The following is a 26,448-nucleotide window of genomic DNA, read 5'->3' on the forward strand; positions in this document are numbered from 1 at the left end:
GGATTGGCAGGTGTGTTTGTAAAATGATGTAGTATGAAATCTTAAGTTGAATAAGAAAGGCTAATGGATTGGTAAAGAATGGCCACTGTATAGACTATAAGGCCCAAAGATGCATAGACCATGTCTATTTTGTTTACCATTGCATATTTAGTGGTCTCTTGCACATAGAAAGTACTAAGGAAATCTTTGACAAGTGAAGGAGTACTGATTACATACTAGTAATTTCTTCTCTCTATATAAATTCTTTAAAAATCTATATTTTTTCTCAAATGTTTTGTAGTGATTATGATTATTATAAATTACTTTTTTCTGTTCTTTTCAGGCCAAATAGAATAATGAGGCTTCGTTTCAATCATTTTGCTACAGAGTGTAGTTGGGACCATTTATATGTTTATGATGGGGACTCAATTTACGCACCCCTAGTTGCTGCCTTTAGGTAAGCTTAGTCATATAAATACTGGTTAACCATTGTTTGATTTCTGAATTCATGTATCTCCTAGATTGTATTCTTACTGGATTCACCTTTTTTATCACTTAAGACATTTACTTCATGGAAAGAGTACTAGTTATGGAGTCCTATCACTTTTGTGCTAGTCCTAACTTGGTTTCCTGTAGCTTCTGGGTAAGTTTTTGGGCAGAGTACTTGACCTCACTTTTTAGTTTCCTGATCTATAAAATTGTGATGGTAGTATCAAATTTACCTACTTCTTGTGGTGGTGGTGAAGTTTACATCTAAAAATGTTTTGTGAGTAATATATCGAATATAATATTTCTGTGAAAAATTAAATCAGGAACCATGTTCGTCTTGATCCTTGTTGTGTTCTTCATTGCATAGGCATTCAGGAGTTATTTGTTGAATTCAGATATAGCTCTGTGTGTGTGTGTGTGTGTGTGTGTGTGATGTGTAATTATGTATATACCTTAATATGGGTGAGGGAAACGTTTTGGAAGAGTATACATAAAACGAACAGTGGTTACCTGTAGAGAATGAGGAACATTCCAGCTACGTGTTGTGATTTTTTTTCTACAGTATATTCTGTGTTTGTTGTTAAACAGCTTAACACCAAATACATGGGGTGCTCTGAATTGTTTTGACATTTTACTTTTTATTAACAGTAAGTAGCTGTGTTGTTTATTATATTTTTGACCACATGCGAATTCAAAACTGTTTTATTTTTCTTCCTTTTACTTGATAGAGGATTTTTAAAATATATTTTTTCTAAAATGCATATCCTTAGAGAGTCATAGTTGTCAGCTGACTGTCTGGATTTCTTTCCCTCAAATATTTGATTTCCCTGACTTTAAAAGAAATCTGTTTAACAAATATTTTTTGTATTCCTCACATGGGGCTGGTTGATGTCTCTTGTGAGTGAGGAGATAACAGAGAGTGAACATAACATGAGGAGGCAAAGGACAGCTGAGATCAGGGGACCAATGTGCCCTTGTATTTCTCCACTCCCTTTGGCTTAGAAATCTCTGCAACATGTCTTTGAACTGAGAACCAAGGCCATTTTCTGGGTTTCAGAGATTCACTTAGAGGGCCAAAGAACAGGGTGGATAGGCCATGCTAAGCATCAAAATGTCATTGGCTACATGTTGGGCATATACGTCTTTATGCCAGAATTTGACTCATACCTTGTCTTATAGCAAGAGGCACCCCAAACTTTAACACAGCACAAAAACTATCTGTAATATGATGTTATCATGATAATAGTACTTGTTGGAGGTTTACTTGATAACTGCATTTGTTAATCAAAACTCCTGGAGTCCCCTCTTTATGTGCCAGGCACTTTGAATCAGCTTGCCAATAGCCCTGTGGGAACATCTGCCAAGAGGGTATGCATAACTCTGTAGTTCACCCGGACTGTGTATTTAATGAGCAGACATGTGAACCAACAGCAACCACAAAACAAGCAAAAGGGTACAACTGTTTTAGTCAGTGACTTTTGAGAGAAGCCACAGTATATGTACAGACAACAGGAGGATTTTTAAGCTTCTATAAAAAAGTTTATTTACTGAAATGTATAAATTAATGCATTGATTGTGTTAAAATTTAACTTATAATTGAGTGTGCATTTTCTAAAATCATAGTGAGATAATGTATGTTTAATAATTGAAATTCACCTGAAACACAGAACCCCTGAAGCACTGATGTGCAGAAGAATTTGAAAATAATTGTTTAGGTCATAAGGCAGTGTCACAAGATGGGGAGCTGAGGAGTGCTGTTGGGTCAGGAGGACTTTAGATAGAGGAATCAACCCAGTGGTGATGTGCTGGGGGCCCAGAGTGGAGTGAGCCTGGCGGCACATAGTTCAGCCAAATAAAGAAAAAGAGAGCCACACAGGATTCAGAAGATTTGGACTTTTAATCTGCGTTCTGCCCAAGGCTCTGCATGAGTCTGAATAGTTCATTCAAGCACTCTAGTCCTCATCTTCTGAAGCCTAAAATGAAGGTGTTGTACTGTGTTTTCTCTGGGTGTATTGCAGTCCATGAAGTTTAATTTGACTCTGAACTGGTTGATCACATTATCTTTTATATGCTGAAATTCTGAATAAAATTTGTTTAACAAACAGAGTTCCATTACTGGACAAATTTGAGAACCACTAGAGCAAGTCTCTTCCAGCTGCACAACATTATGACTTTGTGGTGCATTCACTTCAACAAATGCATAAGTGCAGCACCTTTGTGGAGCACCTGCTCGCTCTGCTCAGATCTGTTGGTAGGGAGATGCAGAGGTGGTAGTGGTGATAGAGCAGGGAGAATAGTTTTCCTCTCTGAGGAAATTCTTATTCCTTTTAGAGGTTTTTGTTGTTGTTATTTTTAAGAAAGTCAAATATTGATGAGGCAGTTGTTTAGGCTGTGATGCAGAGCTGTTAGAGGAAGTCTTGTGAAAGTGGGAGTCAGCCTGTCCGGCACCCCATGGAAATCGTGGTCAGTCTGTGGCAGGTAATCAAAGGCAGGCACCTCTTTTGTGGCTGTGGACCCTCCTTTACCACTCAGAAGTATACATGCTGTCTGGACACATCCCCAGGCTCCTAACCCTGACTTTAAAAATCTGGCTTACCTTCCACATCTGCCTGTCCTTGAGTGTATAGTTTTGCAAGGAGACAGGTGTGTCAAACTGACGATTTGCCAACTATGTAAACTTACATGTGTAGTTGGCAAAGTCAGGCTGTGCCCCAGGTGTGTTCAGAGAGCCCATATCTGTCTGGAACAGTTATGTTGAATTAAGACAATATCTTTAGTTCAGCGATTTCAGAAATGGTTCTAAACAATGGTGTTTACAGTATAAGATTATGAAGAACCCCAGGGCAAGCAGTTCTTGATTTTCTCAAGTTGAACAGCTGGCTGCAGCCTAAGCTGAGCCTGCATTTATTTACCTGCCTAGGGGCAGGGGACAGGGAGGTGGAGGCAGCTCAGGGTGACAGTTGAACGGCAAGCCTGCAGCATACTTTCTCACCCACACACTTTCTATTGCCTTGCACACTGGGTTGAGGTTTATATTCATTTATTCTGTACAAAGTTTATTTTTGTCATAAACCAGTTGTTTTATTTTCACACTGGGAAAAAGCACATTCCGAAGCTGTCACAAGTTTTTGAAGTGAAAAGAAGCAAATGCCTAAGTCTCTCTGACAGTAGGGAAGCTGATCCCCTTTCTCCAGCAATGTGGTCATTTAGTGTAGGTGGCCCTCCCACTCCTTCTGACTCTCCATCCTTTCTCCCTCCACCCATTCTGCCATTCGTTCTATACATTTAAATGTCCCCACCATATAAATAATAAACACCATTAGCCATCTCTTATTGAACACCTACTGGTGTGAGATGCTATTTCAGCCCTTCACATGCTTTAACAGTTTGATTCTCATTACATTGCTGTGAGGTAGATAGGGTTTCTTTCATTGTGCTTTTGAGGAAGCTAAGTCTCAGAGATGTCAGTGACATGCACAGGCTTGTGGAACAAGACTCGGAGCTCACATCTCTGACCCTGAAGCTCATGCTAAGATAACAAAGAGTGTCCTACATGTGACTGAATCCCCCAGTCCTTTCCTGTGCCAGTATTTCTTATGGCAAGATTGTTTTGACATACGTGTTTCTAGGTGGCCCTGCTCTTGCAAGTACTTACCCCTCAGCATTTTAGGGGATTCTGGTATGTAAAACTGATGAAAGCATGATGATGGTTGAAACCTTCATTTAGGTCTGTGATCAAATGTCATTTCTTCCAAGAGTCCTTCCCTAAATGCCCTTTCTTTTTTTTTTTTTTTTTTAAAGGAGAATTTTTTTTTTTTTTTAATAGGGAGCATTTTCTTTTTTCAAATTTTATTATTTATTTTATTTATGGCTGTGTTGGGTCTTCGTTTCTGTGCGAGGGCCCTCTCTAGTTGTGGCAAGTGGGGGCCACTCTTCATCGCGGTGCGCGGGCCTCTCACTATCGCCGGCCTCTCTTGTTGCGGAGCACAGGCTCCAGACGCGCAGGCTCAGTAGTCGTGGCTCACGGGCCCAGTTGCTCCGTGGCATGTGGGATCCTCCCAGACCAGGACTCGAACCCGTGTGCCCTGCATTGGCAGGCAGATTCTCAACCACTGCGCCACCAGGGAAGCCCCTAAATGCCCTTTCTAAAGTAGCACTTTCTGTTCTTTTACTGTTTTATTTGCCTTCATAGTATTTACCTCTACCTGGCATTATATATACACACCTGTGGGCCAGGGGTTGGGGGTTCGTATCTAGGCTTATTCTTTCTCTGACATGAACTCCAGTAAGGGCAGAGACGTCTTCACTGTTGTATTCCTGGTACCTAGAACAGTGCCTCACTTGTAGTAAGTACTTAGTATTTGTTAGTTGAATGCATAGTAGAAAATGCTTCACCGTTTTGCAACCCCTAGAGCACCTTCAGTGTCCTTGGGTTCCTAGAGTTCTGCCTGCATATTAAAAACTCGTTGAATGAAAATTCCATCCCTTCTTCCTCCTCACACCCTGCTTATATGCTCTTCCACTCATTTTTATATGCACTTGTATAAATACACATAAATGTATACATATACTAGGCCCATCGTCTTGCAGCTTGTTTTTTTTCCTACTCATCAGAATGCCTTGATGAGCGCCTTGTTAGTCCTGCAGACTTAACGTATGTAATGACTTATTCATCCAGCTCCCAGATGACCATTGAGGTGGTCTTCAACCTGTTCTCATTCTGAATAGTGCTGCGGTGAGGATTCTTATATATTTGTGTATGTGAGCAAGTGTTTCTTCTACTAAGAAATAGAATTGCTGGGTCATAATGAATGAGCATTTGAGATAGTCATCAGCCCAAAAGTATGTGCTTTAGGAAAGAAAAGAGGCCCGTGTGGCTCGGGTTGAGCGAGTGAAAGGAAGAGAGTACAGATCTTCCTTGGCTTATGATGGGGTTATGTCCTGATAAACCCATTGTATGTTGAAAATATTGTAAGTTGAAATGCATTTAATACACCTCACCTATCGAACATCATAGCTTAGCTTAGCCCACCTTAAATGTGCTCAGAACACTTACATTAGCCTACAGTTGGGCAAAGTCATCTAACACAAAGCCTATTTTATAATGTTGAATACCTCATGTAACTTTGAATACTGTACTGAAAGTGAAAAACAGAATGGTTGTCTGGGTACAGAGTGGTTGTACATGTATTGGTTTTTTACCCTTGTGATCGTGTGGCTGACTGGGAGCTACAGCTTTGTGCTGGTGCCCAGCATCATGAGAGAGTATTAACAGCATATCACTAGCCTGGGAAAAGGTCAAAATTCAAAATTCTAAGTACAGTTTCTACTGAATGCGTATCCCTTTTGCACCATTGTAAAGTCGAAAAATTGTAGGTCAAAAAACTGTAAGTCAAAAATTGTAAGTCGAACCATTGTAAGTCAGGGACCATCTGTAATAGATGAGATGTTTGTTCATCGGATGGGATTGTGTGTGTGGAACAGATTGCACAGGGTCTGGTAAGGAGTTAGGCTTTAACTGAATGAGACGATGGTGGTACTGAACAATAACTGGGCAAAAGATAGGAGCATATGAAGAAAAGCAAAAGATGCAAGTAAACATAGGAAAAATGATTAACCTCAGGAGTATAAGAGAAGCTCAAAACCACAGGTTAAAAAAATCACTTTCACATATTAAATTAGCAAAACTAAAGTAGGACTGGTAATTCTCCTTGTTGGCAGGGTTAGGTGGGATGGACCCTTTCATTCTCTGTTGGTGGGATTTCAAGTCAGCATCCGTCTTCTGGAAAGCAAATTGGTATATGGATTAAGAGCCTTAAAGCCATCATTTAGACCCTTTGACTTGGTAATTCTTTCTCTTTATAGATACCCAACAGATACTATCGTGGGCTGAGCTCTGAGTAAGGTTCTAAAAGTTCTGAGGGAGCTCTTAGAGACATAGAAATGCTTATGGTATATTACTTGTAAAATAGAATATGATATGTAACATGGTATCAATTAAACAAAGAAAGTACATCAGAATGCTAATAGTATTGGGATGATGGATGTTTGTATATCAAACTTTTATTTCTATTTTTACTTTTCATGTCGATTTCAATGGTATATGTTTGGTATCCATCAACTCATAAAGTTTGTTACTTTCTGTGATTGTGGAGGTTTACTCAGTTTTTCAAAGGAGTATTATAAAATGTTTTACTTAAAAAAAAAAGAATAAGGTCATCGGTTTCAAATCTCATTTAAAATATAACCTAGAATAGAGAAGAGCCTAGCAAAAGATTCAGATCTGTTCCTGTGCATTTATCACAGGAATTTGGCCCTCTTCCTAGAAGTGGCTTTTTAAATTACAAGGGTGAAATCCAGTTGAATTTGTGTTCTGTCACCATGTGATGTGTCTGTGATTATGCTTCTCTTTATAAGACATGCGTTTTCATTTCAGCGGCCTCATTGTTCCTGAGAGAGATGGCAACGAGACTGTCCCAGAGGTCGTTGCCACATCAGGTTATGCCCTGCTGCATTTTTTTAGTGATGCTGCTTACAATTTGACTGGATTTAATATCACTTACAAGTAAGATATTTAAGTCTAATATTTGTGATTTTTTTTCAGAAGACTGTATACTTTGTTTTAACAATAATAATGACTAACATATTGAGGGTTTACAATGTGCCAGGCATTATGCTAAGTAGTTTGCATGAATTTTCTCATTTAAAGTTCTTTTAAAAACTCAGTTACAGGCACTGTTTTTCTACTTCTTTTATAAATGAGGAAAGTGGCAGGAAAAGGTAAAGTAAATTGTCAAAGCAGTGGGACCACAGTTGCAACCCAGGTCTTGCTGCTGTTGAGCTTCTCCTGGAAAAGAGGGGCATTATCCATTCCTGCCAATGGATAAAAACTTTGGAGGAGTTTGCTAAGTACAGTTTAACAAATATTAGTAGTTTTCATGTACTCAGTAGTTGGCCCATAGATGACAGCTTAGTTGAGGTTACAAAGGAAATGTAGACAGACAGACTCTGGGCAGCTTTTGGAATTTGTTGCAGTAGGAGAGAAGCTAACTTCTGTCTTTTCCTTTTTTTCCTAAAAAATGTTTATTTTCAGAAGTAGTTAAATTCATAAAATGCCATAAGCAGGGGGGTCTGTGATAAAGAACTTCTGTGGCCCACAAAACCTAAAATATATATTATCTGGCCTTTTACACAATACGTTTGACAACTCTTGGTATAGCTGGTAACCCCCATGTGTAACCTTTATCCTGGGTTCTTTTTCTTGCCCATTTTCTCAGGATCTCAGTAGTCTTTCAACCCTATTTAAAGCCATCTTTATCTTGATTGGTATGGTGATTCAGTTTTTCAGGTACCCAAGGTTTGTGACTTAGCAACCTGGGCAGCTCATCACAAGCCTGGTTTGAAAAGTAGGCATATGCATTTATTATATTATATTAGAACACAGATTATAAAAATACTATATATACATACTTATAAAATTTTATTATAAATGTATCGTGAACTGACGTTAGGGTGTAGGCATGAATGTTAATTAGCTTGTTTTGTAACTGATTCCTGATTTTCTGGCATGCTTTGCTACAAAATTCCTTTTTAGTTTTCTTTACACTCTTACAGTATCTTGCTAATCCTGTTATCCCCCCTTTTTAAAATCAGAATTATGTCTTTTCAAAGTGTTGTCAATATCATTGTCACGTTACTATGCAACACTTTATGGTTAAACTCACGTATTAAGTTAAACTATCCCTCCCTTTTCTTGCGTCTGAGATGGGTAGATAAACTTGCTAAGGAATTTAATACACACCAATCTGAGCAATAATCTTAAGCAAATTCTGTAAACTTTTAGAGACTATCCAGAGGAATGAGGATGGTAGTGTATTGTTTGCAATTTGTTTTATCCTTTTCTTCTCCAGACTTGCTAGCATGCATTTGGCAATTTTATAATGCTCATCATTTGTGGGCTACCAAGAATTAGGATAGTCATCCTGTCCTTAAGGAGCTAAGCCTGGATATTTTGCAAGAATCTCTTCTCTTCTTGTAATCTCTTTAACTGTCTCTTCTTATGAGAATCCAACAGGTTTAATTTGATTTATTACTTGCCCTAGTTCTGCAGTGTTGAGTGACCCCATTTAGGCTAAATGGTAAGTACTGCAATTATGCTTGTGAATGAACTGGCTAGACAGTGAGATTTCTTAAGCCTTGTTTAGGAGGAAGTTCTGCTAAGTTAATCGAAGTGTTGCTTTGTGTTGATTTAATTTTCCCCCACTATTTGTATAGTTTTGACATGTGTCCGAATAATTGCTCAGACCGAGGAGAATGTAAGATCAGTAATAACAGCAACACTGTTCAATGTGAATGTTCTGAAAACTGGAAAGGTGAAGCATGTGACATCCCTCACTGTGTAAATAACTGTGGTTTTCCTCATCGAGGCATCTGCAATTCAAGTGATGTCAGAGGATGCTCCTGCTTCTCAGAGTGGCAGGGTAGGAACTTCTTTCTTTCTTTTTTTTTCTTTCAATTTACAGAATGTTTCTAGTTTAATAAGTTGTAGATTGACTTTATTCCTAATATCTGTACCATCTATGTTAATCAAATATCAGGAAGAGTTTAAGTTTTCGTATCTCTTTATTCAGCTTCTTACAAATCTTTGAATTTCATAGATGTATGGTTGTGGTCTCTAGAGATGTGGAGCAGTTTAACATTCTTTGCAGTTCATTCATGAATTTAGAGAACTTGGTCTCAGCCATAAGACACAGAGAACCAAGTTGGGAGGTGGAACAAGAGTTGACAATAATGGTCTCTCCACAGAAACTTTCAATAAATTCAGAGAAAATTGGGGTTGATTATACAGTAGAATCCTAAAGCAGTCAGTTATTGGAATTATCTGCAGATACAGATTATTAAAGAAGCCTTTAGCAAATTCTTCAAGGGGTGGGTGATAACAGCTGTTACTGATTTGGTTTTTTGGGTTTTTTTAAATACGTTTACCCCTTTCTCGGAACACATTTATCTTGAATTTCCAGAAATGTGCTTGTTTAGATGCTTTAGTTTGTTCGGTTTGGCTGACATTGAGCAGTTAAATAATTGAAGTATTTGACTACCTACCACTTTGCAAATGTTGGAGCAGAAGCCAAACCTCTCAAAAAAGGAGTTTCTTGATTTTGCAGGAAACGGATAGTTTTTAATATTCCCAGGACTAGTCTTTACATTTTAGCTCTAAAGTTTTTTTTGTTTTTTTAAAATATTTATTTATTTTTGGCTGCGTTGGGTCTTCCTTGCTGTGTGTGGACTTTGTCTCGTTGAGACAAGTGGGAGCTACTCTTCGTTGCGGTGGGCAGGCTTTCTCATTGCAGTGGCTTCTCTTGTTGCGGAGCACAGGCTCTAGGTGTGCGGGCTCAGTAGTTGTGGCGCACGAGCTTAGTTGCTCCACAGCATGTGGGATCCTCCCGGACCAGGGATCGAATCCGTGTCCCCTGCATTGGCAGGCGGATTCTTAACCACTGCACCACCAGGGAAGTCCCTAAAGTTTTTCATTTGAATTAATAATTCCTTTGTCCACTCTTTCCTCTGAGAGCTGCTTAAGCAAGTATTTCATTACTAAAAAATCCTAACCTAGATATGGTCAGGTCTTCATTAGAAAGTATGTGATTTTGAATTTTATTAGAGATTACTCTTGGTCACTACCTTTGAGTAAATTGAAAGCACAAATTAAAGGGATTTCTCTGATATTTAGATGCTAAAGGAAAGACTGTAAGTATTCTTTAGATAATTTGTTGTATTTAGATGATTAAAACTTGAAATGCAGTAGTTTTCTCTTTTTTTTTTTTGTCCTTGCTGAACTGCATGTGGGAATCTTAGTTCCCCTGACCAGGGATTGAACCCAGGCCCCCTGCAGTGGAAGTGCAGAGCACTGACCACTGAACTGCCAGGGAATTCCTGAATTGCAATAATTTTAAAGCTGCATTTTGTGAAGCTAATTTATTATGTTTTATTAGGTCCTGGATGTTCAGTTCCTGTACCAGCTAACCAGTCATTTTGGACACGAGAGGAATATTCTAACCTAAAGCTCCCCAGAGCCTCTCACAAAGCTGTGGTCAATGGAAATATAATGTGGGTTGTTGGAGGATATATGTTCAACCACTCAGATTACAACATGGTTCTAGCGTAAGTTGTTTTAAAAATTTTTACAAGAAGCTTACTTTTCCATTTTGAAAATATTTAAAGTAGAGATAAGCAAAAAGAAAAGAAATCATTAGTAATTGCATTCCTGAAGAAAATCTCTGTTAGTATTTTAGTAGTTGTATTCTAGACTTTTGGGGACATATTCTTAGTTTTTGAAATTGGGAGCCACAAAGAATTCATTGCTGTAATAAAGAATAATCCATCTTTTCCAGACACTGTCTCTCAGATTTTGTGTTAGGTACATATAATAGGCTCTATATAAATAGGGGATTGCTTTGCCTCTTAATTTAATTAACATTTCTATGGGTTCAACGGCTTGCATTTATAGTTTGCTAGTGGAAATTATGCCATTCTTTAATACTTTCCAGGGTTCAAGGTCTTTTGCTGGTTCCATGCTGCTCATCCTGAAGGGAGAGTATATTTTCACGGTGGAATTAGCTATGGAGTTTGACTTTGGGGAGAAATTTTTGAACACCTACTGTTGTGCTGATTTTGTGCCCTGGAAATTTTTTCTAAACATTTTCTACTAATGAAGATTGTCAAAAATCAGCATCTGTTCTTTAAGGAATTCTGGAAATATGGCAGTGATAGTATAGTTTCTGAGTCCCCCAAACATAGTCATTAAAGCACAGAGAACAACTAGGATAGCAAAATAAAAAACACATGGATAACATCTATAACAAACTTGATCAGAAGGCATCTACACAAATAGGTGGGGTTAAACCATTGACAGCTATAAGACCTGTGTGCTATCAGTATCTATGTAGGAGTAAAAAAAGGGGAGCGGTGGGCCCACCAACAGTAAACCCAAAGACCCGCTGGAAAGCTCAGCAAGCTGCTTTGAGAACAGCAGCTGGAATTGGGAAGATTTTGCATGTTCTAGTAGGGGGGATGAGCTCAAGGGATCTATAGTAGGATCTGAAGGGGCTGGAACAGTTTGTGCCGTATTAGCTCTCAAAAAAACATCCAAAGACTCTTTGTAGGAGAAAGTCCCACACTGAAGAAAAGCTGCTGGGAATAGAATTCAAATTGAACAGGACAGGGACAGCAGAGAAAGAAAGTCCAGATAACAGTCTGAGAGGGGAACAGAGCCAGGAGATCTCAACAAGTAAGGTGCCAAATAGTTGGACACTACACTACAACAGAAGAGGAGCTAGTGAGCTGAGAAACTAGAAAAACTAGCTGAATCAAGCCTCTCCTATAAGAGTTCAGGAAAATTTTTTAAAAATTAAAAAAAATTAAAATTAAATTAAAAAAATTAAAATTAAAATTTAGCAACAGAAAAAATATCAAGGTCAAATCTCATAGAAAGTTATTATAAAAAAGAAGAGAATAAGTAGAATAATACCCCTTCAAACATGAAAGCATAATAGAAAAATACGTTCACAAAACTGACAAAAATTATAACTTAGTATTCCAAAGTAAGCTAACATACAATAAGAAAATGATAAAAGACATGAAAGAACAGTATAACCAGGACTAGAAAAATTCGGAAATGAGATGATAGAAGTTAGGGAGGAATTTTAAAATAATTTCAGAATTAAAGACAAACCTGGAAGGAACACAGAGTAAATAAACACAACAGATACTCCTTTAGAAATAGAATATGAAAAAAAAAAGAAATAGAATATGAAAAAGGAAATTTTTAAAAATCATAAATAAATGAAGGTCATTTTCCCCTATTCTTTGTATGATAAGTACAGTTAAAAAAACCTGGACATCTGCCACCGCAGGCTCGCCCCACATCCTACCCCTCCCTCCCCCCGGCCTGAGTGAGCTAGAGCCCCCGAATCAGCTGCTCCTTTAACCCCGTCCTGTCTGAGCGAAGAACAGGCGCCCTCAGGCGACCTACACGGAGAGGTGGGTCCAAATCCAAAGCTGAACCCTGGGAGCTGTGCGAACAAAGAAGAGAAAGGGAAATCTCTCCCAGCAGCCTCAGAAGCAGCGGATTAAAGCTCCACAAACAACTTGATGTACCTGCACCTGTTGAATACCTGAATAGACAACAAATCATCCCAAATTGATGAGGTGGACTTTGGGAGCAAGATATATTATTTTTTCCTCTTTTTGTGAGTGTGTATGTGTATGCTTCTGTGTGAGATTTTGTCTGTAAAAAAACCAAACAAACAAAAAACCTGGACATTATATATAAAACAAACATAAGAAAACTCTGAAGAAGTCAGTCTTATTAGGGACCTCAAGACCCAAAAAATGACATAATGGTAAGTTCCAAGGGTTTTCCTTTAGTCTCATATATCGCAGACTTGATGTTGGAAAAATCAGCAGTCTGGAAATGTTAATAGGTATAAGCTGAAAAAGCCCCAAGAAAACCCTGTTTTCTCTAGCCCGAGGACCAGGAAAGGGGCAGCTTAGCAAGACAGAAAACTTTTAGACAATAACCACTCGACCTTAGACAAACAGCACAGACAGAACTGTGGCTTCACCCCCACCCCTGCTAGCTCTATACTAATAGAGTCTAGATTTCCACTTATGCCAGGATAAAGTGAGGTGCTCCAACCACCACCCCCCATCCCACCAGGGTAGGGTTAAAGAAGGCCATATAGGGAGCTGAGACTTACTTCTCCACCAGGCATTAATGAGGTCTCCCCCATCACTGTGACATCAGTGGAGACACTGTGGGGAGCCTGGATTTCTACCCCTGCCTGGCAGCAACAGCAGTAATAAGTAGACTTTCCCTCTCTCCACTGGGGTGGTGTCAGAGGAGGCCTGCTATAACAGAAGATTTAAATAAGATCCAGAGTCTCATGTCATGATACCCAAAATGTTGAGATTTCAATTGAAAATCATTTGTCATGGTAAGAGCCAGGAAAATCTCAACTTGAATGAGAAAAGGCAATCAAGAGATGCTGACACCAAGGTGACACATATATTCGAGTTATCTGACAAAGATTTTAAAGCAGCCATTATAAAAATGCTTCAACAGTTCTCTCAACAACAGAATGGAGAGGACAGAGGAGAGAATCAGTGAACTTGAAGATAGAACAATAGAAATTCCTTAATCTGAACAACACAGAGAAAATAAAACATTTAAAAAATGAACAGAGTTTCAGAGACCTGTGGACTGTAACAAAAAATCTTAACATTTCTGTCACCAGAGGAGCCTTGGAAGAAGAGGAGGAAGAGGGTGTATATGAAAAAGTATTTGAAGAAATAATAGTTGAAAAGTGCCCAAGTTTGGCAAAAGATATGCATGTACAGAGTCAAGAGATTGGGTGAACTCCAACAATCCCAACTCCCACAGGAGTTTTACATTTCATTAATTCTTTCTTATTCCATCTCTCATTCCCCTGCTCAGCTGTCATACTGTCTTTTCATTTTTTAGATCTCCACCACATTTTCTCCTGTTTTCCTGCTCAGCTAGTGGCCTTGTTTCCCATTTCTATTTTGAAAGATAAAGGTTATCAAAAGAGGACTTCCACAAACTCCCACCACCACATTTAGCAATTACCTACATATTGCTCATTTTTCTGTCTTGTGTATCTTTACATCAGAACTGTCCAGTGGACAGTTTCTGTTTTGGTTATGATGGAAATGCTCTGTGTTTACAATGTCATGTCACTATCCACATGTGGTTATTGAGCACTTGAAATGTGGCTAGTATGACTGAGTGGATTTTAAATTTTCAGTTCTTATTCCTCATCTTACTTGATCTTTCACAAACATTCAATACAACCAGTCTCTCCTTCCTCTTTTAAACAGTTTCTTCACTTGGCTTCCAGGACTCCACACTTCCTTGACATTTTTTCTAACTGCCCATTCCTTCTCAGGCTCCTTAGCTGGTTCCTCTTCAGCTAACTGACTTCTGAATGATGATGTGCCCCAGGGCTCAGTCCTTGGTCCCCTTCTGTGAGAGTGTGTATTCACTCCCTTGGTGATCTCATGTAATATCTTGGCCTTTGTGCTGGTGACTTCCAAATTTATATCTGCATCCTAGACTTAACACCTGTTCCCATATCCCCACCTCTTTATTTGACATCTCAATAGGCATCTAAAACTCCATGTGTCCCAAACTGATCTTTCCTCCAAGCCTGTTCTTGCCCCAGAAGTCCCTATCTCAGTAAACGACCACTCCATTCTTCTATTTGCGTAAGCCAAAAATTTCAGAGTCATCCTTGACTTCTTGTTTTTTCACACTCCATATCAGTATATGTATTAGTTATCTCTTGCTGTGTAAATTACCACAACTTAGCAGATTAAAACAACACACATTTATTACCTCATAGTGTCTGCTGGTCAGGGTTCTAGGCATGGCTTAACTGGGTTCTCAGCAATCAAGGTGTTACCTGGCCTGTGTTCTAATTTAGAGGTTCAACTGGACAGGAATCCATTTCCAAGCTCACCTATTTCCCGGTGGTTGTAGGACTAAGGGCCCTGGCTTCTTGCTATCTGTCAACTGGAGGCCACCTCAACTCCTGGAGGCTGCCCGGAGTTCCTTATCAGTAGGGTTTCCCCAGTATGGCTGCTTACTTATCAGGCCACAAGGAGAGTCTCTGGCCTGAGTCTGTTAGCAGGATAGATGTCATGGAAATGACATCTCATTATTTTTGCCATATTCTGTTGGTTAGAAGCAAGTCATAGATCCTGCTCACACTCGAGGGGAGGATATTATATACATGGGTATGAACACCAGGAGGCAGGGATCATGAAGACCACCCTAGTGTCTGTCTGCCACAATATGTCAGCAGATCTTGTTAGCTCTTCCTTTAAATCTATCCCTAATCTAACCACTTCTCACTACTTCTAATGCTGCCACCCTGAGAAGTAAAGGTTAAATTAAAGGTGTGAAGGTGATTGTCCCTTCCACTGTTATACTAGATATTATGAGTCATATATTCTACCATTTATGTGATTTTTGTACTTCTACCTGGCATCATCCTCCCTTGAAGTAAGAAATCTGGGAGTCATTTTTATACTTCCTCTCCTGTACCTCCTCATATCATAATCTCATGTCAAGCCCATCAACTCTGTCACCAAATACATGTCATATTCATTCTTTTCTCTCTTAAGACCAGCTTGCCAGTATCTCTCTAGGATTCAGCAGTAGGTTCCTATAAAGTCTGTCTGTTTCCATTCATTCCGCTTAATCCATTTTCTAAATATCAACTGGGGTGATTTTTTAGGGTATACATTTTATCATTTACTACCTTCTTAAAACCCTTCAGTGACTTCCCATGGGACTTAATGATCCTACCTGATGTGACAGCTGCTTACCTTCCCATACTCAACTTGCTCCCCTCCTGCCCCATCAGCCCTCTTTCCTTACCTAAAACTCCTTATGCTTGCTCTTCCCTCTGTCTAGACTGTTCCTGCCGTTGTACCTCAGGGCTGGTTTCTTCCTTTATGTATCCTGTCCGTTAACTGTCCCATAGTGAGATCCTCCCCAATCAGCTAGTTCAGACAGGTGCTCCCTGGTTTTTTTCATAGTTCTCATTTCCTTTAGAGCAGTGTTCATAATTTTTATTCTACTTGTGCCCATTGTTGTGCTTGCTCATTTTCTGCCTTTTCCACTATATGTTCTCCAAGGTTAGAGACCTTGTTTACTCACTCAGTTCGGCTTAGCTCATAGAATGTGCTCAAATAAGTATTTATCAAATGAATAAGAGAGTAAATGAATTATCTATTTCTTTCACAAATATTTGTTCTTAGAAATATAGATGTCACCTACTACTTTTATTTGGTGTACCTCGTAAGCCATGTTTATTTTTTTAATTTTATTTATTTTTAAGAGGGTATTAAATAGTTTATTGATTACCTATGATAATGGGTGATAAACAAGCTTCATTCCCATCTGTAACTTTATCTTGTACCATAATTCTGTTTAGATATATTGCATAGGATGTGCCAACAATCATACTAATAACCAAAAAACTCCATGACTTTGCTTGGGTGACCCTTTTAATGGTGAACTCCAGGTCACAACACAGTAACTGTCAGTTCAACTACACCAAGTTTCTGAAGACGTTGGCTTTGTTCACAAGCAGATTGTGAATAAATTTCAAATGGAACCTGGCATCACCCTGAAGAAATTCTGACTTCACACTGTTGCAGTCGTTTACCAGAATGTCTTCAGAGTAGACTAACTTTACAGAGCACGTTTTTTAAAAAGGCGCATTAATTCAGCGTCATGATCAGACGATTATATTTAGCAATCAACAGCATGGGTGCAAAAAAAAATTTACATTAAAACCCTTTGTTGGAATGCTTTACACTTTCCACAGAATAGAAACTAAAATAACCTGTTATATAGTTAGTCACAAATACAGTCCTCGAGGTTTTTTTGCCCATACACAGGAGTATTGTCTAAAACATGTCTTCTTTGTAGCAGCTAGGCCCTGCCACCACTGTGCTTGGCTGAGTTCACAAATCTGTTGTAACGTGTACCTTCCCTGTCACTTCTCTGGCTCTCCTCTCCTGCGAAGCTTTGTTTCCTGGCAGTAATTAAACCCTTCTGCCACTGCCATAGCTATTGCTGCTGCTGGAACCGCCATAGCCACCTTGATTTCGTGGTTTGGCAAAGTACTGGCCTCCACCACCATAAGGGCCAGAACTTCTGCCTCCAAGTTTCCTCCTTTCATGGGTCCAAAATTTGAAGATTGATTGTTGTAATTGCCAAAATCACTGTAGCTTCAACCACCTCCAAAATTGCTTCCATCATTACCAAATCCGTTATAGCCATCCCCACTGCCACCATATCCACCACCACCATGGCTGCCACCAAAGCCACCTCGACTGCCACCAAAGCCACCTCGACCACTGAAGTTTCCTCCACGGTTGTCATTCCCACCAAAACCACCTCCACGACCACCACGAAAGTTTCCAGAACCACTTCGACCTCTTTGGCTGCATGAAGCGCTAGCCTTCTCTTGCTTAGATAGGGCTTTCCTTACTTGACAGTTGTGGCCGTTCACTGTATGGTATTTCTGAATGACAGTCTTGTCTATGGAGTCATGGTCATCAAAGGTTACGAAAGCAAAGCCTCTCTTTTTGCCACTGCCTCAGTCAGTCATGATTTCAGTCACTTCAGTTTTCCCATACTGTTCAAAATAATCTCTTAGATAATGTTCTTCAGTGTCTTCTTTAATGCCACTAACAAAAATCTTCTTCGTAGTTAAGTGGGCACCAGGTCTTTGAAAATCTTCTCTTGAGACGGCCCTCTTTGGTTCCACAACTCTTCCATCCACCTTGTGTGGCCTTGCATTCGTGGCTGCATCCACCTCCTCCATAGTGGCATACGTGACAAACCCGAAGCCTCTGGAGCGATTGGTGTTTGGATCCCTCATTGCCACACAGTCTGTGAGCATTCCCCATTGCTCAGAATGGCTCCTCAGACTCGCATCGATTGTTTCAAAGCTCAAACCTCCGATGAAGAGCTTCCGCAGTTGTTTGGGCTCTTTGGGAGACTCTGACTTAGACGTGACGGCAGTGGAGAGGGAAGATGTCAACGATGCTTACTCGGCGGCGTCCACATGCAGGAAGGAGTAATCTAACGAATGTATCTCCACATTTATTTTTTAGGTTTTAACATTTTTCTTCTTGTACTTGAACAAAACATGATTTTTACAGCTTTATGTATTTTGTGTAAATACTAATATAGTTTCAAATAAATTTTTACTAACTCATGAAAAGTGAATATAGTGACTCCTTTTAGAGGAAGTATTTCTGGAACTTAGATCATAAATTTTATCATCGTCTATACTCATATAAGCATATTGCAGGAATTGCCCTCACTCTGTATTTTCTCCACGACCCTGTTAACCCAAAACTTTTAAGTTGCATTAAAAAGCAGTTCCCATTTTATGTCACCCAAGGGTCCTCTTGCAAAACTAATTGTCTTGATCATCTGGTTAAGATTTCCAATTGAAATGTCACTGAATTTCCTTCCCTTGAGCAAAAAAATAGCGTTTTTTTTAAGCTTAAAAAAAAAATAATAAGAAATTGAGCAACAGGTAACCACACAAGGTAAGGAGTATCACCTAATCTGATAAACTTAAAACAGACACACAGAAACAGCAAGCCCCCACAGAAACCATATGAGTGAAATTCTGGGAGTTCTCACTAATAGCCCCAAATCTAGAGAGAAGCAAACTGAGTGGGTATCATTGTTTTCTTGCCCTTTTAACTGAATAGTATAAGAAATAGTTGCTAAGGAGGATCAAGTGAAAAAGGGGGAAATTGATCAAGTGGCTGAGTCTGCCCAAAAGTCAGGGCTTCTGTGTAATTTGGATATCCCAAAACTTGAACCCTGGGATAGGACACTTAAACAAAATCTCAGAGGTGAATAGACTCTGGATATTTTATTCTAATAGACTGCACTCCCCCACCCCCACCTGAGCCCCAGCATTTCTTCAGACTTCAGAAAAGTGGGCAAAACATAAAATGCCAACTCTCACACTAAAGCTAGGATGGAAAGATAAACTTGTCTTAGATACAGTGGAAAAAGAATTAAGAAATCACCCACAGTTTGCAAATGTAATGTCTGGAAAGCAATGTCTAACCACAAGCAAGACAAAAGAAGTGACATTGTAGCAAATGCAAATATCTATGGTGAAAAAGTAAAGAGGAAAGAACACAGCGTGTAAAACTGACAACAACTGATGATAGAGGAAAAGTATTCCTTCCAACTGCTTTGTGCTATTGATCAATATAATGAGAATTTGAATTCAGAAAAACAAGCTGAAAAGCAAGAAGATAATAACAATGAGATGAAATGGGAGATTACACATGTAAAGAAATATAAATAAGTTACATACAGCAGAAACTACAATGAAAATCGAACTGCTGACAGCTTGATAGACGTGATTCCAATGAATACAGATGAAAAAGTTAAATAATTAGAAAAAGCAAAGACATGGGAGACAGAAGGTCCAATATAATACAGATAATTGCTGTCACTGAAGAAAAGAACCTAACAAATAGAACAAGTGGATTGAAATAGTACAAGATGTTTCAGGAAAAATATAGTTGTTCAGTGACAAGACCTGATTTGATCAAATTATTGAACTTTTAGGATAAAGGACAAATTATTGGGTGGGAAGCCTCAGATAGTTCTTGACTCCTGCTGGCTGGGGTCAAGTTCAATCTCTGTAGAGCCTTTCCTGTGGTCTTTGGATGGCCAGACACTGTAATTGGAATACCAGGCCACTGTGAGGGGCAGAGGATGTGCCCTGTGGCATGATGGGCATTGTGTTACCAGCCATCAAGGAGGAGTTTGTGAGAGAGGTGGCTGCACCTTTATGGAAGACACCTACTTCTGAATTCCTGAGGTTTGCCTTTGCTTAACTGCATGTCCGGGTCTTAGAACTAATTGTTCAGTATTCCTTTATCTTGGACTCAGCTCCCAGAAGAAGGAGCGTTTATTTGGTACTTGGCATTTCTTACATTTTATTGCATCAACATTGTTCTTGTCTTGTGTTTGCTTCTCTGTATTGTGAAAAGAGTGACAACCTGTTATGTAAGTGTCTTTTGGCAGTTCATCTTAACCAGATTTGAGCACCTGCCGGCACCTAGTGTCTCTGACCAGCTCTTGGGCTGACATGTTATTGATTGAGGAAGAGTAAAATGCATTAAGATACAGATTGAGCACCTTTCATGTCACTTGAAAGAGATATGGATTGGGTCACGTGGAGACTTGTTTCTGTGCTCCCTCTGTTTCTTTCCTTTCTTTCAAGCTTGAAGAAACAGACCTTTGGCTTGAACATAAGGTGTATATGTGTTTTTCAGAAGCCATGCTAGTTCTTCTTAGGAAACACTTTCCAGAATGCCATAAAAGTTGCAGTAGTATGCAGTCCATTTTGTTAAAACATTTACCTGGATGGATTTAAGTTATTTCCACCGTAAGTAAAGTACAATATTGTGTCTTTAAAAAACAGTGAGAGAAATACATATATATTTACATATAATACGTATATATATTTATGTATATTTATTTATTTAGAGAGAGGGAGGGAAGAAAGGAGGGGGAGAGAATGAGAATAATTGAGACTTCTGACTTCCAAGCAGAAAAGCAAACCACACAAAAGTGGAAAAAAATCAGACTGGCCTCAGACCTCCATTGGCAGCATTCAATACCAGCAACATTCAAGGGAGCAGCATCAGCAAAGTTGTGTGGGAAAGGAAGGATGGCCCATGAGTATTATATGCAGCCAAGATGTCATTCACCTCTAAAGCTAGCAAGCAGATATTCTTCAACATGAAAGAATTTAGGGGGAGGAGCACGTATGATCTCCACTAGGAATAACCACTTGACAGTGCAGTCTAGCCAATTAAGAATTAAAGACTCAAGAAGGAGAAGTTGTGGTAAGAGGACTGTGAGGAGACTGATTCAGCTAAAATATAGATCCAGTACTAAATAACTATGAAATTATAGAATGGAATGTGCATATTTTGAACCTGGACAATGTAAAAATTATAACAAAAATTGGGAGAAGAAATGGGAGGAAATGTGGGTGCTAATGTTTTCAACTTTCAAAGTAGGAAGTTAGTGGAGTCTGTCCAAAATTAAATTATGTGTAATTTTAAAACTAAAGGGAGTTTACTCTCTAACTTTTCATGTATTTTAAAAATGTAGAATATTCAAAAAAATACATAAAATAATAGCTGGTATTGATTTAAGTGTTATTCATATTTAATGAATGTCACCATTTTATGTTTTCTTCAGATCATGTATAAAATATTTAAGACAAAGGGAAAGGTTTAGAGAAAAATAATGAATGCTAATACATTCGTCATCCAGATTAGGAAATAAAACATTGCTAATATAGTTAAGACTCCACATGCCCCTCTAAAATCCCAGAGATAATCAATATTCTGATATTGTGATATCATTTGTTCACATACTTATCTTTAGACTTTTAATATATATGAACATTTTTAGAGTTAATAAATTTTCTTATTTTAGTCTTTACAGGAACAGTATTCTGCAGTTTGCTTTTTTAGCTTAACATTGTTTCAAGATTTATGTTAATAATACGTTGCTTGAGTATATTCACTCTATAAATGTTATATAGATATCTATAATTTATTAATCCATTTCCTATTGATGGATATTTATTTGTTTCCCTTTTTTGCTATTATGTTGTGATAAAACTTTCTTACATCTTCTTGTTTACATAATGTTTTTCATAACTTAAAAATCTTGTATTCAGGGAAACTTATAGAAAATAAATAAACATTTAAAATATAACAGTAGTATTGGTTTTCCTTTGGTTTCTTTTTTCTATTAAATTATATAAAATTAAAATTAACACTTTATTAAAATTCACCTATATTAGGATCCCCTTTGTATAAATGTATATTATCAGTCTATTCTTCTATCTGTATGTATTCATAGAAAATGTCTGGAATGATGTTTACTTAATGATATTCATTTCTAGGTGACAGAATGTGGGGTCATATTTAAGTTTTTGGCTCTTTATTTTTTTTGCATTGATTATACTTTTTATAGTGAGTATGTATAATTTTAATGAAAACAATAGAATGATGTTTTCCTCAAAAACAAAACTAATATTCTAAGATATTGAATGTGATTAATGCTGCAATGTAAGAGTATAAATGATTTTCTTTTGGGCATTTTTTATATTTTAAAGGTCTTTAAGTGTATTCATAGTATAATTGAAATGCTATAATGATATTCTAGTTTTTTTGAAAATATTACTTTTTAAAATAAATTAGATAAAGAAAAAGAAAGGCTAGGAATTTTTTTAAACTTAGTTATCATCCCTTTTTCAGTATGTGTCTTTACTTTTGCATGGTTAAATGAAAGAAAAGTTATAGTAATAAAATCCCTTGAATATAATGCAAACCTGCAAGTGATTTAGTGTGTAGAAGAGGTTTTCAGGAAGCATTAGAAAGTTCCAGTAGATTTTCTTTCTCGTCCCAGAGCTGTGGAACCCAGCTCCCGCTTCCTGAGTTCTCATGTGCCCCATAGGCCCAGATGTTAGGTTTGTTTGCCCAGGTACCTCACCATATCCATTGCAGATTTAACGAGCATCTCCAAAGTGGATTAGATCACAAAGACTCCAAGATGTTCTGTTTTGTCATTTGGGTGAAAGTATGATCTGTTTGTTTTGTAGGTATGACCTTGCTTCTAGGGAGTGGCTTGTGCTGAACCGTTCTGTGAACAATGTGGTTGTTAGATATGGTCATTCTTTAGCATTATACAAGGTAAAATGTCTCCACTCTGTACTAAGCTAGAAACTCAACTCTTCCACTGTTACTTTATCATATTATGTGATTGAAATAGCTATTTAGTGTTGGATTTTCTTCCTAATCTTTTTTATTGCGGTAAAGTATGTATAACATACTTAGCCATTTTTAAGTGTACAATTCAGTGATAGTAACTTCACTCATAATGTTGTGCAGCCATCATCACCATCCATCTTTGTAATTCTTTTTTAATTTTTTTGCTTTGTTTTTTTTTTATCTTTGTAATTCTTTTGATCTTGTAAAACTGCAACTCTATGCCCATTCAGCAATAATTCCCCATTCCCTCCTCCTGCCTGCCCCTGGCAACCACCATTCTACTTTCTGTCTCTGATTTTGACTTCAGAGTTGGTTTTTAATTGGGGGGAAACTTTCTAATGTGGGGAGTATACAATTGGCTAAGTTATAAGTGGAAATTAAAATTGAAACTACTTTAACCTGAGAGATTTAAATGGATTCATATTCAAACTGGGATATTATGATTGTGGTACTAAATGGTTAAAAATTAACCTAGTGTAGGTTAGCTTTTACGTTCATTAGCAAGTTTAGCCAAGAATAGTGACATTACAATGTAACTGAGTAATCATTTTCATTTCCCTGTTTTTTAGTTTATTTCAACTTTATTTTTCCAAGCCATTTTATATTGTAAAAGATTTTGTGCGAGGAAGTCCAAGAAAAGTGGCAAAGTATTAGGGATATAGGTTAGATTTATTTTATTTTGTTCTTTCTACATCCTTTTCCTAATAATACACTGAAAGGTGCTTTTCACTAACACTTTTTAAGCTAAGAATAATATTGAGGTTTTGAACTGTTCCTTTTTCTGTGTTTAGATTTTATCCTTTTGATGTTTTTTAGCATTTTGTTTACATTTTTCCCCTAGGATAAAATTTACATGTATGGAGGAAAAATTGATTCAACAGGGAATGTGACCAACGAGTTGAGAGTGTTTCATATTCATAATGAATCATGGGTATTGTTGTCCCCTAAAGCAAAGGAGCAGTATGCAGTGGTTGGGCACTCAGCACACATTGTCACATTGAAAACTGGCCGAGTGGTCATGCTGATTATCTTTGGTCACTGCCCTCTCTATGGATATATTAGCAATGTGCAGGAGTATGACTTGGGTACGTATATTTTTTTCAGTGAATCGTTTTTGAATGTCAGATTTAAAATTTTACTCTTATTATTATGACTGTTTAACAAAATTCAACCTAACATTGACCCAGTACCTGATCTTGAGATACAGTTAGCATTGATGAATTGCCAGTGAAGTTTAGATTATTGATGCTGCTATGTGGTATATATGTGTTACTGTCAGTTTGGCAAGGAGCCAAAAATGGCACTAAATGCTATGAGTGTTGAAAATAAAATAAATAAATAAAAAGGGTTTGAAACAACAAATACTCAGAAGAAAAAAAAAATATTTGAAAAGCCCTTTAGAGATTGGTTTAATGGAGCATCATTTCCCCTTAGTATATAATCTTTCCTTTGGTTAAATTTTATTGTATTTGTTTTTGTGGATGTGGATGATACTTTAAGAAAGTAGGCCCGTAAAGTACGTCTGCAAATTGGTCTGTAAAGGTCATGGGGAATTAAGTGTTCAATTGAGGGGGATCTGAGTCTTTCAAATTTAATGTAATTCTTTTCCTACATATTAGAACTTCAGAACATTTAACAGGTTGAAGTTTGGCCACCTGGATTTGTTACAAGTTTTAGATGGCCTTCCTTTAAAAATAAAATGGTTAAAGAAAGTTACATGTATCAAGTCTCCTGAAATCTCTTCTCTTGTCTTAAGCTAATTGGTAATTTTAAGTATTAGGAGGAGCCTGCAACGTTTGCCTTTAACTGTTTGCCCTTTCCAGGTGAGAACACATGGAGTATATTACATACCCAGGGTGCCCTTGTCCAAGGGGGCTATGGCCATAGCAGTGTCTATGACCACAGGACCAGGTCCCTGTATATTCATGGAGGCTACAAGGCTTTCAGTGCCAATAAATACCGGCTTGCAGATGATCTCTACAGATACAATGTGGACACCCAGATGTGGTGGGTGCTTTTTCTTGAGCTTTCACTTTAAGGTGGGAATTCTGGCAATTGCTGGGAAAATTGTGCTACATTTTTGTTTTCAGGACTTGCAGATAATTCTCTTCATCGTTGTAAACAGAAATTGTGAAATAAGCAGAAGGTAATAAAGTAGTAGTATCTGTAATTTTGTAGTAGGTTGATTAGAACCTTGGGTTTTTTTGGTTTTTTTTTTTTTGACTGTTTTTCAATTTTCATACACTCAGTACCACTGTAAAATTTTAGCTCTTCAGAATCCTAAGGAATAAATTGTTCTACATAGCTGAGTTTATGCACACTGTTGTACTTAAGTAGAATATATCCACTTTTTAACCTTTTCTTGTTGACCAAGGTGTTATCATTAGGGTCAGTTACTGGCATCATTCCATGAAATCATCAAACAGAGGTGGTCTCAGTACCTAAAAGATTAGAGCTGTCCTCACTCCACTATATATTGGTCTATATAAAGTATACTAATCTTAAAAAATACAAAGCAAATTTGAGTTATGAAATAATATAATTATAAAGCAATGGTTTCTTTTCATATTTCCTTACATATTTGAGACCATGCTCTGGATACCATTTTACATTGTCATTAAAATTGTCATTTTTAGTGACTGTGTAATACTCCATCTTGTGGGTATCCTGAGCCCATACAGTTGGAAGTTTTGGTTTCTAGCTCTTGTCTTATTAATAAAACATATGTAAGCTTCCATCCATATTTCACATGATATCTACTCAGAAACTGGAATTATAGAGTATGAACATAGAGTGTGAACATTTTTAAGGCTCTTAACATATTTTATCAAAATTCTCATACGTCTTTCAATTTTACATGTTTATTGTTGAGAAAGTTACTTATATACAGAGAAAAATCTAGAATTATTTGCACACTTGGATCTGAAGTTAAGAAAATGGTTATGTTTGTATTAGCAAATAGATGATAAATATTCTAAAGAACTAACCTTGTATTTATTATTTTTAAATAAATTCAAAAGGACTATTCTTAAGGACAGCCGATTTTTCCGTTACTTGCACACAGCTGTGATAGTGAGTGGAACCATGCTGGTGTTTGGAGGAAACACACACAATGACACATCCATGAGCCATGGAGCCAAATGCTTCTCTTCAGATTTCATGGCTTACGACATTGGTAAGTTTCCCAAAGCCATTTTAGCTTTAAGAATCTTTTTTGTCTGTAAACAACGTTTTAAAAGAAACAGAAAATATTTCTAGTTAAAAATGGTCAGGCTATTTGAAAGAGGTCCAAATGGAATTTTTTATGTTAATTTGACTGATATTGTAATCTGTTAAAAAGCATTACTTCTATATTAAATACTTTTTGAAGTCCCTCCTTTGATGAGTTGGGGTGATTGGGCTCTCCTGTGTCACAAATAAAAGCCTTACATAGTAATATGTGTTATGTAGTTGTGACCACCAGCATTGTGTTAAGTTGGTTTAAGTTTAACTTTATCTTATTCCCTTGAAACTGGTTTCACACATTCTTGATGTAATACT

At 37.7% G+C, this 26,448-nt stretch overlaps 1 protein-coding gene across 5 annotated transcripts in view; it reads left to right on the forward strand.

The window, feature by feature from the left end:
* Positions 1–26,448, forward strand: part of ATRN (attractin) — a 158,318-nt gene that overhangs the window by 42,608 nt on the left and 89,262 nt on the right. For 3 of the 5 annotated variants that reach the window (XM_059898407.1, XM_059898410.1, XM_059898411.1), the window contains 8 exons: positions 323–436; positions 6,905–7,033; positions 8,743–8,948; positions 10,461–10,629; positions 22,740–22,830; positions 23,750–23,993; positions 24,732–24,915; positions 25,929–26,083. In XM_059898407.1, coding sequence (XP_059754390.1) covers positions 323–436; positions 6,905–7,033; positions 8,743–8,948; positions 10,461–10,629; positions 22,740–22,830; positions 23,750–23,993; positions 24,732–24,915; positions 25,929–26,083 — 1,292 coding nt within the window. The remainder of the gene's footprint in view (positions 1–322; positions 437–6,904; positions 7,034–8,742; positions 8,949–10,460; positions 10,630–22,739; positions 22,831–23,749; positions 23,994–24,731; positions 24,916–25,928; positions 26,084–26,448) is intronic. The other 2 variants (XM_059898408.1, XM_059898409.1) reach the window with 1 other exon arrangement.

Source organism: Balaenoptera ricei, chromosome 15 (assembly GCF_028023285.1).
Source record: "Balaenoptera ricei isolate mBalRic1 chromosome 15, mBalRic1.hap2, whole genome shotgun sequence".
NCBI lineage: Eukaryota > Metazoa > Chordata > Mammalia > Artiodactyla > Balaenopteridae > Balaenoptera > Balaenoptera ricei.